This window comes from Bombina bombina, chromosome 2 (genome assembly GCF_027579735.1).
Source record: "Bombina bombina isolate aBomBom1 chromosome 2, aBomBom1.pri, whole genome shotgun sequence".
Classification (NCBI taxonomy): Eukaryota; Metazoa; Chordata; class Amphibia; order Anura; family Bombinatoridae; genus Bombina; species Bombina bombina.
The window spans coordinates 564,816,315-564,832,941 of record NC_069500.1 but is presented as its reverse complement, the minus strand read 5'-3'; the positions used below and the strand labels follow the sequence as shown (position 1 = coordinate 564,832,941).

General features: G+C 35.7%; 1 protein-coding gene across 1 annotated transcript in view; it reads right to left on the bottom strand.

Moving 5' to 3' along the window:
* The window catches only part of ISCA1 (iron-sulfur cluster assembly 1), a 127,153-nt gene extending 114,029 nt beyond the window's left edge, over positions 1 to 13,124 (bottom strand). Inside the window, 1 exon segment of the mRNA XM_053702431.1 lies at positions 12,905 to 13,124. Coding sequence (XP_053558406.1) covers positions 12,905 to 12,985 — 81 coding nt within the window. The 5' untranslated portion in view covers positions 12,986 to 13,124.
* Positions 13,125 to 16,627: the final 3,503 nt, after the last annotated feature.

Genomic DNA, 16,627 nt, shown 5'->3' with positions numbered 1-16,627 from the left:
TCTTTGCCGCCTCCTTCTGGGCAGGATTGATAATCCCAATAGTAATTAAGTGAAGGTAAACTTTGATGAATGAAAGCCCATTTTTTAAAAATACTATTAAAAACAGGGGCACTTTCATTCATCAAAGTTTACAAAGCAGCGGTTTTGATTAAAAACTTCTTTGCACAGCCAGAACAGCTTCCCCCACACGGAGATACTCTCTTCACACGTCATCAACGACTAATCCAGCTTCCCCCAATCACGGCTTCCCCCCCAGGGTAGTCATTGCCTAAGGCCATGTTGTGATTGAAGGAAGCTGGATTAGACATTGATGACGTGTGAAGAGAGGATCTCCGGGTGGGGGAAGCTGCTCTGGCTGTGAAAAAAAACAAAACGTACGTTTTTAATCAAAAAGGCTGCCTTCTAAACTTTGATGAATGAAAGTGCCCCTGTTTTTAATAGTATTTTTAAAAAACGGGCTTTCATTCATCAAAGTTTACCTTCACTTTAAAAGCATTTAAAATTTGTCTATATATGAAAATATTAACTTTCACATATAACAATCAGTCAAAACAATAGATACTCAATTTAGAACTAAATGACAATTTAAGTTCATAGTTTACTCATCAGATTATTCAGATAAATTAAACAAGATTTTCATTCTATATATTGAGTCTAAAAGGGACACTGAACCCAAATTTTTTCTTTTGTGATTCAGATAGAGCATGCAATTTTAAGCAACTTTCTAATTTACTCCCATTAGCAATTTTTCTTCGTTCTCTAGCCATCTTCATTTGAAAAAGAAGGCATCTAAGATTTTTTTTTGCTTCAGTACTCTGGACAGCAATTTTTTATTGGTGCATGAATTTATCCACCAATCAGCAAGAGCAACGCAGGTTGTTCACCAAAAATGGGCCAGCATCTAAACTTAGATTCTTGCATTTCAAATAAAGATACCAAGAGAATGAAGAACATTTGATAATAGGAGTAAATTAGAAAGTTGCTTAAAATTTCATGCACTATCTGAATCACGAAAGAAATGTTTTGGGTTCAGTGTCCCTTTAAACATATAAAGAATCATTACTATACACTACCAAAAGGCTGTCCAATTGCCTTCCCTATTGAGGCCATAAAGTGTTTAATTCATTAATCCAAAAGGTCTCTCTCTTATTTAATAGAGCCTCCCTATCTCCGCCTCTTCTGGGCATATGAACTTGCTCAAAAATCTGAAAGCGGAGCTGACTAATATTATGCCCCGCTTTCAAAAAATGAGAAGAAACGGGGGCATCTATATCTCCACACCTAATATTTGACTTGTGTTCAGAGATCCTTTCACGTGCCTCCCTGGTCGACTGCCCAATATATAACAAAGAACATGGGCACTTAACGGCATAAATAATGTATCTTGATCTACAAGTCAAATATTCATTGATCATATATTTTTTTACCTGTATATGGATGGGAGATCCTATCCCCTTTAATCATAGAATTGCAATTAATACATGATAGGCAAGGGAAACACCCTGTGCGTGTCCTGCATGTAATAGTTTTCTGGATACTTTTACCACTACCTACATCAGCTTTAACCAACCTGTCTGATGTTCAGACTTCTTTTGTAAGCTGGCATTAGGGGTTCTATAAATGCATTAATGGCTGGATGTCATTTCTGTACAATATGCCAGTACTTGTGTATGATCCTGTTAATCTGTCTGCTTCTAGTGTTATATTGAGATACAAAAAAACAATCTGTCTCTTAGTTTTTTTCTTTACTGGGTTGGACACAAATTTATTATTAATATATAAGATAAACAAGAATGTATACGTACACAATGTGATGAAGTATTGAGATCTGATTATACCTACAAGCTCAACCCATTTTATTAGGTTGTGGCTTGAAAACACAAAATCAGCTAATTCATATACACAAATAAACCTTAAAAAGCGAATCTCATACATTTTATACTCTGCAGCTGGTAAATAAAGTAACTGGAAACGCATTAAGGGAAAAACAATACGCTTGGGAGGTTTGCTGGATTTCTTTCGATATAGAAATGTATTGTGTTGATACATTTTATATTTTGTATTGACACATTTTATATTTGAATTATTCACTTTTTTCACCACTAGATGGCAATATTGATATGCTAATCACAATTGTTTGGCACCATTATGGCTATTTAAACACTGTTAAGTTTACTATATGTCAAGCTTGAAAAAGGGCTAAGTGTGAGCCCGAAACGTTGCTTATTTGGACCCTGTATCTACAATAAAGGTCGCTTTTATTAAACACAGCTGGAGAATACCTTTTCTTTGTACATTTTATAATGGAATCATAGACACAGGTTAAAAAAGTGTCCACAAGCAAACATGCAATGCAACTGATGTTCATTGCATATTTCTTGCAACACATTTGTCCTGAGTGGATTTCAGCAGAAAAAAAGCATTAGACAGGGTTAAAATGGTCTATGGAAATTATCTTCAATAGATATTTGTTTGTAAATCTGTTGAAATAACAAGATTTTTCAGCAGGCTAGAAATAAATTAACATGCTAGGTGCTTAAAATGTATTAAATCCTTGATTGCTGCAATCTTTATCAAGAGCCAAACTCAGCCCCCGTCAATTGCCTTATTTGGAAGAGCCAATCCAGACTTGTTACTGAAGTAAACAGTTTTCTGCTGTCATTTTGAGAACACATTCTCCATTTTTTTCAGTATGTAATTGCATCACTGCTAAAGCGAATTTTGGACAGTGAAGTGGCAAGGTTAGGCTTAATTAGCTTGCACTTCTCCGAATCAGAAAACTCTGAATTTTAAGACTTAAATTATATAAGTGGGCAATATAAACATTGAAAGTACAATGAAAAATTATTTTTAAATATTCAACGCTAGAAAATCCAATTGTCAGATCTTTAAGATAAGTAGAACCATTGGAGCTGTAGGATTGGCTAAAAATTGTTGATATATATATATATATATAGGCAAAAAATTGGTGTATGCGCACTCTCACCAACGTTCAACAACTACCAGGGTGCTATACGGTGTATGATAGAAAAGCAAAAAAGAAGCACTCACTGGATTTTCATCAAAAAGTGACCAGAAACTACATTAAATTTCTGGTCACTTTTTGATGAAAATCCAGTGAGTGCTTCTTTTTTGTGTGTATATATATATATATATATATATATATATATATATATATATATATATATATATATATATATATATATATATATATATATATATATATATATATATATATATATATATATATATATATATATATATATATATATATATATATATATATATATATATATATATATATATATATATATATATATAACAAAAAGGGTACAGGACAAATGGCTACTATAAATGTGTCTTTTTCCAAAAAAAATTTTTATCAAACTTTAGAAAACAATGTTATGCTAGATTATAATTTTAATGTGGTGCAGACCCTATAAAAAATTATTCTTCAACAAACTACAAGAGGAGAACAAGGACCATCAAAAATTTCTTACGGCCCTGTATAGATAGGGAATCAAGCACTCTTTTTTTATAAAAAATAGCTCAAAAGTGTAGCTAAATTAAACAATTGGAATGAATCTCTGACCAGTACAATCACTGAGAGCAAAAAATAATTTATTAATAGTACAGAAAGAAGTAAATCCTAACTGTCTAAACATAGCAATAGGCCAGTTGTGTGCTGGCCTCGGGTATATGTTAGCAACACAAAGTAAAGTATGTTGAACAAACAATATAGTACATGTGGCCAATTAAAACCCTGAAGATGTGCACATCATAATCATAATATTGGCAAAAATACAATCCAAAGACACCTAGTACACTGCTACACCCAAGCTGTACACGGTACCCAAGTCAATACAAGGGATAATTACCGGACAGGTAAATTTTTAGGGATCTAAGTAGTGATAGGTGCTTTGTAAAGATTTCAGGAACAACAATAATGGCAGTATAGCGACAATTACAAAGAATTACATACAAGTATGAAGAATAGCTATTGCAATGGTTATTAGCAATAAGATAGATAGTGAGTTACATGCAAGTATGAAGAATAACTATTGCAATGGTTATTAGCAATAAGATAGATAGTGGAACATAGTAATACATCCTCCATAATGAATTGCCTCAGTACAGCAGTTACATAGAGACACTGCAGTTTACATAGAGATGCCTGCATATATTGAGATAAAATTCTCACAAGAGTGTATTGCTGAAGAAAACAACCAAATCACACCAGGATGATTTTCCACATAAAGCGGTATTGTCTTCAGCCAGACTTTAGCAAAATGGGATAAGTGCTGCCAAAGCTGCATGCGTGTTAGTAAAGCATAGTACTTCTTATTGCTGAAGATGTTGTGTGAAAGCAGCAAACAAGCCAAATGAGCAGTGGGAATCAGTCCAGGCTAACCCCCCATATTGCAAGTGAAAGCAGCTATATTCCTATGTTAAACCATAAGCATGCACTTATCTGATTCTGGAGGTGTCCACAATTGAGGTCCGCTGTTTGTTCCCGGTTGCCTCCTGAAATACTGCCTTGTAATTGAGTCCCATGAAACAGTTTGCTGAGCCAGTTGAATGCTGCACGCTGAGACTGCAGCGTGGTAGGACTGTGTGCTTACTTCCTGGTTGGTCACATGTGCGTCTGTGATCCAATGCCTACGATCCAGATCGTTTCCCCCACAATGCCAAATGATAGACGGGGCTTCCTCAGGGCGGATGGATCTTAGCCCTGCTGGGAGGGAATATATCCACAAAGACTCCTCCCAGTTTTAACCAATTATGTACCTTAATCTTGATGCTAAACAATGTGTAACATACATACCAAACCTAACTAATTCTAAAGAAGGAAGTAACTAGCAAAAAAGTTGATGAGACATAATAAGTCAAATTAGTTAATGACGTTCACAATTGCAAATAAAAAAAATAACAAACAAAAGATAAGCAAAAGAATGAAATAAGTAGTCTTTAATTAAAATTGAAACTAAAATTAGAAACTCAGGGAGCAAGTAATGATGTTAGAAAGCTATTCATATTCATAACATCCAAATACTCTAATATACATGAATATTATAATAGAAAGGGGCTTTTTTAGATGAAACTAGCCATATCCAACTTTTCATTAAGACCAACTGGCGAAAGAGTGTTCAAAGTAAATATCCACTTACACTCTTCTATTATAATATTCATGTATATTAGAGTATTTGGATGTTATGAATATGAATAGCTTTCTAACATCATTACTTGCTCCCTGAGTTTCTAATTTTAGTTTCAATTTTAATTAAAGACTACTTATTTCATTCTTTTGCTTATCTTTTGTTTTTCATTTTTTTTTTTTTTTTTTTTATTTGCAATTGTGAACGTCATTAACTAATTTGACTTATTCTGTCTCATCAACTTTTTTGCTAGTTACTTCCTTCTTTAGAATTAGTTAGGTTTGGTATGTATGTTACACATTGTTTAGCATCAAGATTAAGGTACATAATTGGTTAAAACTGGGAGGAGTCTTTGTGGATATATTCCCTCCCAGCAGGGCTAAGATCCATCCGCCCTGAGGAAGCCCCGTCTATCATTTGGCATTGTGGGGGAAACGATCTGGATCGTAGGCATTGGATCACAGACGCACATGTGACCAACCAGGAAGTAAGCACACAGTCCTACCACGCTGCAGTCTCAGCGTGCAGCATTCAACTGGCTCAGCAAACTGTTTCATGGGACTCAATTACAAGGCAGTATTTCAGGAGGCAACCGGGAACAAACAGCGGACCTCAATTGTGGACACCTCCAGAATCAGATAAGTGCATGCTTATGGTTTAACACAGGAATATAGCTGCTTTCACTTGCAATATGGGGGGTTAGCCTGGACTGATTCCCACTGTTCATTTGGCTTGTTTGCTGCTTTCACACAACATCTTCAGCAATAAGAAGTACTATGCTTTACTAACACGCATGCAGCTTTGGCAGCACTTATCCCATTTTGCTAAAGTCTGGCTGAAGACAATACCGCTATATGTGGAAAATCATCCTGGTGTGATTTGGTTGTTTTCTTCAGCAATACACTCTTGTGAGAATTTTATCTCAATATATGCAGGCATCTCTATGTAAACTGCTGTGTCTCTATGTAACTGCTGTACTGAGGCAATTCATTATGGAGGATGTATTACTATGTTCCACTATCTATCTTATTGCTAATAACCATTGCAATAGTTATTCTTCATACTTGCATGTAACTCACTATCTATCTTATTGCTAATAACCATTGCAATAGCTATTCTTCATACTTGTATGTAATTCTTTGTAATTGTCGCTATACTGCCATTATTGTTGTTCCTGAAATCTTTACAAAGCACCTATCACTACTTAGATCCCTAAAAATTTACCTGTCCGGTAATTATCCCTTGTATTGACTTGGGTACCGTGTACAGCTTGGGTGTAGCAGTGTACTAGGTGTCTTTGGATTGTATTTTTGCCAATATTATGATTATGATGTGCACATCTTCAGGGTTTTAATTGGCCACATGTACTATATTGTTTGTTCAACATACTTTACTTTGTGTTGCTAACATATACCCGAGGCCAGCACACAACTGGCCTATTGCTATGTTTAGACAGTTAGGATTTACTTCTTTCTGTACTATTAATAAATTATTTTTTGCTCTCAGTGATTGTACTGGTCAGAGATTCATTCCAATTGTTTAATTTAGCTACACTTTTGAGCTATTTTTTATAAAAAAAGAGTGCTTGATTCCCTATCTATACAGGTAAGAAATTTTTGATGGTCCTTGTTCTCCTCTTGTAGTTTGTTGAAGTGTATATATATATATATATATATATATATATATATATATATATCTCTTACATGAATAACGTTTAAAAACCAATTTACTGCAAATTAAATTGTATAGTTATCATAAGAACCCATATCGCCAAACTTCAGCCGAATGTATGTCATCATCATTCAAAAGTTATAAGCACTTGAAAACAGTGTTTGAGATTGAAATTGTGTTCTAACATTAAAGTGTGACTAGAATGTAAATTGTAATCTGTTTTGCTAAATAGGAATTTAAAAAAAAAAATGGGAAAGTTATAAAATGTAATTTTCATGTTTAAAAGACAAATACAGTATAATTGCATAATCAACAAATTCATAACAAAAAGACAATACAAAAAGAACTTTGTCGGGATTTTAAATAAGTAGTAGCTTTTTTTCCCCTGACATGGAATTGGAAAGTTGTTTACAATTGCATGTTCTATATGAATCATGAAAGTTTAATTTTGATTTTAGTGTTCCTTTAAAGGGTCCTGTAGCCAAAAATTGTCATTCATATAAAAGAACAGCATTGATATTAATCTTTGCCTGGGGAAAAAAATAAATGTTATAGCCACTACTGTATCACTGAACAAAACATAGGGAGCCACTGGCTCCTAACATTTCACAAAAGAAACTGTTGTTGCTTTTTTATCCCTTTAAAAAGGGACAAAAAACCCCAATATTTTTCTTTGCATTAGTTTTCATGATTCAAATAGAACATGTGATTTTAAACAATTTGCTTCATTTTCTTGGTATTCTATTTTGAAGGAGCAGCTATGCACTACTGGGAGCTATCTGAAGACATCTGGTGAACCAATGAAGAGGCATTTTTGTGCAGCCACCAATCAGCAATTAACTCCCACTCACAGTAATGCATTGCTGCTCCTGAATCTACCTAGATATCCTCTTCAACTAAGGATATAAAGAGAGTGAAGCTATTTAGATAATAGAAGCAAATTGGAAAGTCGTTTAAAAATCACACGTTCTGTTTGAATCATGAAAGAAAAATTTTCGGTTTAATGTCCCTTTAAGTTTTATTTTTCCCTTTTTTATCCTTTACAATCCTTGACACTGAGTGCTTTTAGTGTATCCTATGTTAAGATCCTTTTCCCTTTATATAACATTTGAGATCTCTATTAACAACATTCCAGTCACAAAAAAAGGTGATCAGACACTGCTCGTTATTCATAGGTATACACATTTAATGAGACAACTGAATTCATCAATTGTTTATCATTTTCTAGATACCATGTGACCAAAACATAACTAGCCTAATATAAAATTACATAAACTCACCTATGCCAGTACGTAACAGCAAAAATGAGTACATGCTAAGAAAGGAAGAGGTCATGTGCTTCAGAACAGGTCCTCTGCACTATTTTTTTCGGGGAAAAAGCTGAACTATGTGTCATAGTTTTAAGGCCCCAAGAAAAAGCATAACTAAGAATGTGTGCTTTGGGGACATTTGATGGGAGGCCAAACAAGATGACAACAAATAAAAATATAAATACTGTGAATACTGAATTACTGTGTCAACACATTACTAGAAAAAAACAACAGTGCTTAAAGGGACACTGAACCCATTTTTTTTTCATTCATGATTCAGATAGAGAAGCAATTTTAAGCAACTTTCTAATTTACTCCTATTATCAATCTTTCTTCGTTCTCTTGCTATCTTTATTTGAAAAAGAAAGCCCATAACCCTGGACAGCACTTGTTTATTGGTGGATGAATTTATCCAATAATCAGCAAGAACAACCCAGGTTAATCATCAAAAATGGACCAGCATCTAAACTTACATTCATTGCTTTTCAAATAAAAATACCAAGAGAATGAAGAACATTTGATAATAGGAGTAAATTAGAAAGTTGCTTAAAATTGCATTCTTTATCTGAATCACGAAAGAAAAAAAATTTGGGTTGTGTCCCTTTAAAAGGGACAGTCTACACCTTAGTCATCTTAAAGTCTTACCTTGGATTAAGCTGCAAAAAAACTCCTGAACCCTCTTTCTATATTATGCAGCAGAAACGGTTTAAAGTTCTTTTAAAATGATTATTGTTTCTGGCCACTTTGAATTGGCTGCCAAGCACCGTCTAGTGATGACATCATGATCTAGAGTGCATATGGCATCCAATCACAAAAGGCTCTCTAGTGATTCAACAGACTGTCAATGCTATTCAGCAGAGTGCCTAGATGCAGGCCAGATCATCATTTCATCAGTGAGTGGATCTTGGCAGCCATTTCAAAATGTCTAGAAACAATATTCATTTTAAAATAACTTTTTTTTTTACTATTCCTGCTGCTTAATATAAAGGGGTGCAGGAGGCTATTTGCAGCTTAATCTAAAGTAAGGCTTAACGATGACTAAGGTGTAGACTGTCCCTTTAATAATGACAAACCCAAAATGACAAGCCGCCAGAACAAACAAATATCTGGATGGAAACATATGGAGATATCCTTAAAGAATCCGTAGAGCAACAACAAAACACGTGTTGGAATTTCTAAGGGACAATTATCACGCTGTGGAAAGTGGTGTATCTACCTGAAATACAGAATTTAATTCAAACTGTTTCTATATAACCGCACTGTAGTGATGCGCTATAGCAGTTACAAGGACAGTGGGACGATCCAAACCAGGTTTCACATAGTTGGTTGGCGTTTGATATTTGTGTCCCTTGTTTTTAAAAATATTGTTTTAAAGTATTCTGGAATAAATATTTTAGAGATTGCATATCCTTTCCTGGCTGTTACTCAGAAAATCCGGGAGTAACTACGTATAAGCCTTTAATCGTACGGCACTCTTATAATACCGAGCAAGTCTTGCTCTAGTACATATGAGTACGCACTTGAGCTGGGTTTTTTCCTACAGTTAGGGTTGCCACCTCGGCCATGTTTTCCTGGACACTTATGAGTTACACATGCCGTAGGGTGTGAAGGGAGGAACATGTATTGTGCTGTTCATCAGCACTATTCATGTGATGTCCAGAGGTTCAATACATGTTCCGCCTGCTTACCCTGCAGCATGTTTAACTTATATAAGTGTCCAGGAAAACATTGACAAGATGGCAACCCTACCTACAGTCCTAACAGTATTATACTATTGTGTGCTTTTCTCTCTTTTTTGGAGAGCTGCAATAAAACACAAGACATCTGGATTTTGGGACTTTATATTTTGTAGTAACGTTCTTTGCACTATAGTTTGTTTTTCTGTAATTAATATTTCCCTTGTATTATAACAAATAAAAAGTGCCAACTAGAGGGAGAATAGCAGAAATAGGGTACCCTGCAATCTTACCTACATCTGCCCTATATATATTGTGTGTTTAATAGCAATACATTCATATGCTGTTAAGATATGAAACCCAAAAATATATTTTGTGATTCAGAAAGAGCATACAATTAATAAAAAAAAGTTTGTATTACCAAAGTTATTTAGATCATGTAATATTCTTTGTTGAAGATACCTAGGTATTTGTTTGGAGCACTACATAGCAGGAAACAGTGCTGCCATCTAGTGCTCTTGCAAATGCATTGGATACCATTCTAGCAAAACTGCTATAATATATTGCTCCAAACACATGCAGACACCCCAACCTGCAAAAACTCATTACAGGGAGGTGGGCTTCACCGGCTACTGCGCCGCTCCCCCTCCCACTTATATATTGGACACCTTGAAAACCTAAAAAAGATAGAGATTTATCATTAAAGTAGCTTCCCACTAAAGTCACATTTAAAAAAAGTAGCTTTATTGCACAACCACATACAACAAACCTTTTTTTCAGTGATTGTACGCTTGTTGAATGCTTAAATATTTTAGAATACGAAGTTTAATTACGGGCAGTAAATAAGGTAGTATTTGTGTTTTATTAAAATCAGTGGGGGCTTTTTGGTTACTGATGCATGCTTTGAGGGTTCTATCCCAGCAACTAAAGGCATTCCTTAGGCTGCGTTCGGGCTTTGAGCGTTTTCCTCACACTTGCAAGTGAGATGCCTGGCGTTTTTTTAGCGCTCTGACGTAAGTCCCAGCGCTTCCAGCGTGCTGGAAAAGCTGGGACTTTTCAAAGCAAGCTCAGACGCTTGGCAACATGGCAGCCTCCACACATGTGTTGCTGTGGAGGCTGCCATGTTTTTAGAAGCAGCAGAGGAGGGACAGGTGAGGCGGATAAGTCTGACAGCAGCATTTAGAACAGGGCAAAGTGGAGATAGGTTAAGTCTTAAAGGGCCACTGTAAGTAAATATTTTCTATGCCTGTTACTAACTAACTACCCCAAATACGCTTTTTATCAATAGCATTTCATTAACATATTGCTACCGTATATCAGAAATCTTGTCTGCAAATTTAATTGTTTTCCAAACCCACTCCGTGGGTATCCTTTGCTCTGTACCAATCCGTTTACAATACCTAGGTTTCAAAATGGCGCTTTAAACACAAAGTTATTGGTTTAAGTATTTTGAACATGCAGTGCTGAAAATAGTGGGCAGGATAACGTGACATCATTGGTGAATAAAAGATATAACTTTTAGAACGTTATTAAACTTTGTTTTGGAGAAAATATAGGTCAGTAGGTTTTAATTAATGTTTATTAACTTTAATATGTTAGTTGTTTAGCTTAAAAATTATAACAGAAAGTAATCCTTTAACCCTGTACTAAATGCTGCTGTCAGGCTTATCCGGTGTTATGCTGAGAATTGTTTCCCCAGCCTCTCGGCAAACAAACGGATCTCTGACCCACCTCCATTCAGTTGCTCTCAGCTCAGCACCTGTAGTATTATTAGCTGAATGGGGCAGGATAAGCTACAGGGGCTGAGCTGAGAGCAGCTGAATAGAGGTGGGTCAGAGTCCCGATGTTTGCAGAGAGGCAGGGGAAACCATTCTCGGAACAACGGTGTTGTGTAAACAGCTTAAATAAAAATAATCCTCTACTTAGACACATTTACAAATTAAAAGAGAGACACAATTTAAAGTCAGCTACAAGGGAGCTTAGTAAAAATGATTGCATGCGCAAAGTCCATTATTGTGCAGCAGATCCCTTTGAGCATGCGATTGTTTTCACTAAGCTCCCTTGCTTGTGACGTCACCTAGCGCCACGTCATCGCTGGAAGTGAAGCGCCTCCACTAGCTCCCGAGCGCTGCCCGAACAAGGCCTTAAAGAAACACTTTTTGGGCCACATTGGATCATGGTACTTGGAGTTTCAGGGAGATTGCATTCCATTTGCTGGCATCAGGGAGCCGCTATTAGAATCAGGGAGACTCCCTGAACTTCAGGGAGAGTTGGGATGTCTGCACATGCATGCTCCTAAACATATTACCCTGCTCTTTCAACAAAAAGATACCAAACGAGCAAAGACAATTTAAAAATATAAATAAATTAGAAAGTTACTTAAACGTGTGTGAAGGGAAAATGTTGAGATTCATGACATGTTAAGGCTTCAAAAATAAATAGTGATCTGCAGCCCCAAGTGTAAGGCAGTTGGCCAGCAATGCTCTAGTCAAAATATACACAAAATTATTAGCAGTCTTTACATGAAACAATATGAAAATGTACTTTCAACGCAAAAAAATATAAATTACGTCAAATATGGGTGATACACAAATCCTAATATAACGGTATATAAAAGTAGATTACTATAATTACTTCATAAACTGGTTACTGGCTCTTATTAACGAATAGATCACCCAGTAACACCTTCTATACCCTGATAAACAAGGAGAGAAAACACCAGGACAAAAAAAAAGGTATCATTATATAAACAATTACAGCACACAAGACAGCTATATCAAGGAAAACAAGTGACAACCGCAAAGCTTGTCGGGAAACGTAGTTCTAATTTTCTACCGTGCCCTTGCAGTTGCTTTTACATACGCACAGCTTATGTCCTTATCTATGCTTCGCCAAGTGCCACTGTCAACGCTTTACTTTTGCTTGTTTATAAAACAACCAGCATGCGTCCCCTTCCTTCAACTCAATGTTTTAACCATTAAGACACTAAAGAAGACTGAATACATTGACATTGTACATAAATGCACAGAAGTCCTTTGACAACCAAAACGGTTAGCTATACCCTTCTCTATGGATCTCGCACTTTTCTCACCAGTGTGAGGGCCGCCCGGGTTGGCTGCAGCTTCCTCTTGCTGACTGCCCGGATAGTCGCTCTCACAATGGAGGCAGACATGTTGCTGTGCTCGCCCTTTTGCCCATGAGAGCCTGAAAAGGCCCGGTAAAGAATAGAGGGCGATATACTGCGAACAGTACTACAGGACCCGAAACACAACTCCCAGACTCCTCCCCGAGCACGTCACAAGGACGACACGGCCATTAGTTATAATGTCCTAGGCGGTGACTTTGCTAGTTTAACTGTCACGTGATATCAGTATGACCTAGCTGCTATTATTGCGATTGTTACGTAAAAGTACAATGAATCGCAAAGTGGGAGTGGGATGATACACAGTTTTATGGTTGTAGTTCAACAAGTTGGCGTTTCATTTTTATGATATGGATTTAATTTTAACCGTTTGGGGAACAGGGATAATTTTTTTATGTTAAAGATCAACTTTTTTTTTACTTTTAGATTTTTATGTGCATTCGTTACATCGGTATGTCCAGAACACTTTATCTATGTTGATAAGTAACGTAAATATTTTCAAAATGATTTCACATCTGTAAAATATAAATAAAAATAAAACAGCAAATTAATATTTTATTTCCATTAGTAAAATGCTATGATGGGCAAGATTATGCAAATTTCCAAGTGGACAGGATTATTCACATGTGCATCTTATTGCATATTGTGGGGCGAATGTGTTCCCCATATTCATCATTGCATGAGGGAACACCATAGCGCCAGTGCCGTCTTTAATATTGACTGAACCCTGGGCAAAAATTTTCTTGCCCCCCCCAATGCAATTTCGCTCTCCACCACAACATCCCAAAAAACAACTAAATCAATTTATTTTATAATTGTTTTCAAAATTATTAGCCCAGCAGTGGATCATCACTGCTTGGCAAATCATTTTAAAAAAAATGAAATAAATTGAAATATGTGAAACTGGACCTAAGCATTACTAATAAGTAAATAAATGTATAAATTCCTCCACTGTGGATTTATTTAATATTCCTTTGAATGTGATTCTGGTGTGAGTTTAGCTGGTTAAAGAGATTTAGGGCAGCCAACAGGAGCAAAGCAAGTTAAAGACTGAGGAGGAAGCATGGAGGTGCAGACAAATATAAGTTTACTGACTGAAACAGCAGAACTACTATGGGAAGCTGTAAAATCTGAGACATAGAGAAAACAAAAACTATAAAAATAAACCTTACATTAATGTGTGAAGTATCAGCATGACACTTCTTTGCTAGGAACAAGTTCCCTCTCACCCTGCAGTAGACAATGCTGCATGGGGAGGGGCGTGTGTGCACTCACTTATTCTTCCCACTGACACCTTTCTACAAAGCACTGTTCCCCTAACAAACTTCTGTTTTTTTGTTTTTTTAGATATATTTATTGTTTTATACATTAAACATAAAAGGGTCACTGTAATAATTTAGCCTCAGAAAAAAAAATACATGTATATTTATAAATACATACAAAATGCTAATATACACTGACAGAATGGACCCAGACAAACCGACTTACAAACAGATAAAAAAAAAAAAGGGAAAAAGTCCTTACATATGCCTCCCCAGTCAGGGATTGAAGATATTATAACAATATATCACTTCTGATTTCTCCCCTTAATACTGCATTTTGGATCCATTCAGCGTTTATAAACGGGGCAATAAGTCTTGTTTGTACCTCTATGGGATTTGAAAATATATAATTACTCCATTTTCTAAAGAAGGTGTTTATTTCGCTTTCAGAATCTATTGACGTTTCATATTGTTCCAAAATTAATTTAGCGTCTATCTTGTTAAGAAGCATGGATAGGGAGGGTTTTTTATTAGACTTCCATGAAGAGAATATGTTTCTTGCACAGAGTATTATAAAATTAATAAAAACACTATTCTCTTCCCTATCCTTGTATTTTTTCAAAAACACAATCTCCACTTTATTCAAGAACACCTCATGTTTTAAAATTCTAGACAGCCAAAAGGATACTTTTCCCCAAAATTGATTTACTTTAGGACAATCCCATATACAATGAATCAAGTTGGCGTTAGGCCATCTACAACGCGCACATTCATAAGTTTGTGCTTTATTCCATTTTCCTAAATCCTCAGGAGTAATGTAAACTCAATTAACTTAATATGGGATTCACGCCAAGCTAACTGCAGAGTTGCTGTCCATGCTCTAGCAATAGTTTTTTCAATTGTCTTAAGCTCTAAAGTGGGGATATCCACCGACCATTTTTCATGCAGACGTCCCATGGCCAGCAGTCCGTCTTTGACTAAGAGGAGATTATACCATTGAGATATAGAAACTTTGCCCTTTTGAAACATATTTAGGCCCATATAGACTCTTTCCCAATTTCTATTAAAGTCTTTTAATTGAAATGTGTTCAGAAAATGTCTAACTTGAAAATATCCAAATAAGTCGCGATTAGGGAGATTATACTTTTCTTTCAAAACACTAAATGTATGTATGACATTTCTATCACCGTCTATGCACTGAGAAAAAAACTCAAGTCCCTTTACCTTCCACCTTATAAAAACTTCAGTTTCATAGCCCGAAGGGAATGCAGGATTGTCTTGTATAGGAAGAAATTTAGAGCACTGGAAATTAATATTCAGGGCTCGACATAGCCTTTGCCCTGCTATTATTGGGTTTTTAAAAGTATACATTTTTTTGAGCAACGGGGGCCAGTCTTTTTGATTCATGTGTACCAGTGCCTTTAAGGAATAAGGTTTAAAAAAATCAATTTCCGTATCTCTAAGTGCTAGAAACCATTTCTCTGTCAGCCAGTCTGGAACTACTTTTGCCAGACAGGCAAGATTATACCTATCAATCGAAGGAAAACTAAGCCCAGCCTGTTCTTTAGGCTGGTTAAGTCTTTTTAAGGATAACTTAGCTTTTGATTTACCCCATAGAAATCATACAAATGCTGCATTAAGCTGTTTTACATCAGATCTATGCAAAAATAAGAGGTATATTTTGCATCACATATAACAGTTTGGGTATCGCAATCATTTTAATTAAATTATTTTAGCCGCCAGAGATAGGGGGAAAGATGACCACTTTATCAGATCCTCCTTGATTTTATTAATCACAACTGAAAAATTTGCCCTATACCATTGCTCAGGGCAAGTTGATATACTAATCCCTAAATATTTTATATTTCTGACTTCTTGAAATGGAATCAACGCATATGAATCTTTAGTCCGATTTAGCCATAATATTTCTGATTTTGTGGAGTTTATTGCATATCCTGAGAATGAGCCGAATATCTCAAGCAAATTCAATAGTATAGGTACATTCTCCCTAGTATTAGAAAGGAAGACAAGAAGATTTTCCGCATATAAAGATATTAGAATGTCTGTATTACCCACTTTTATCCCCCTAATAGAGCTGCAAAGGGCCACTGCAAGCGGTTCAATACTTAGGTTGAAGAGGAGTGGAGATAGTGGGCAGCCTTGGCGGGTACCCCAATATAATTGAAAGTATTCTGTACATGCTCCATTAACTATTAATGCCGATCTGGGTTTATCATACAATGCCTGAACGAAGGATAAAAAAGGCCCTTTGAACCCAAATTGAGCTAGCGTAAAGCTTAAATGATCCCAACTAATGGCATCAAAGGCCTTTTCCGCATCTAAGGTGATAATTGCTTTATCCTCCAAATCTGTTTTATTTAATTTCTTTTTTGTATTATAAAACTGCACT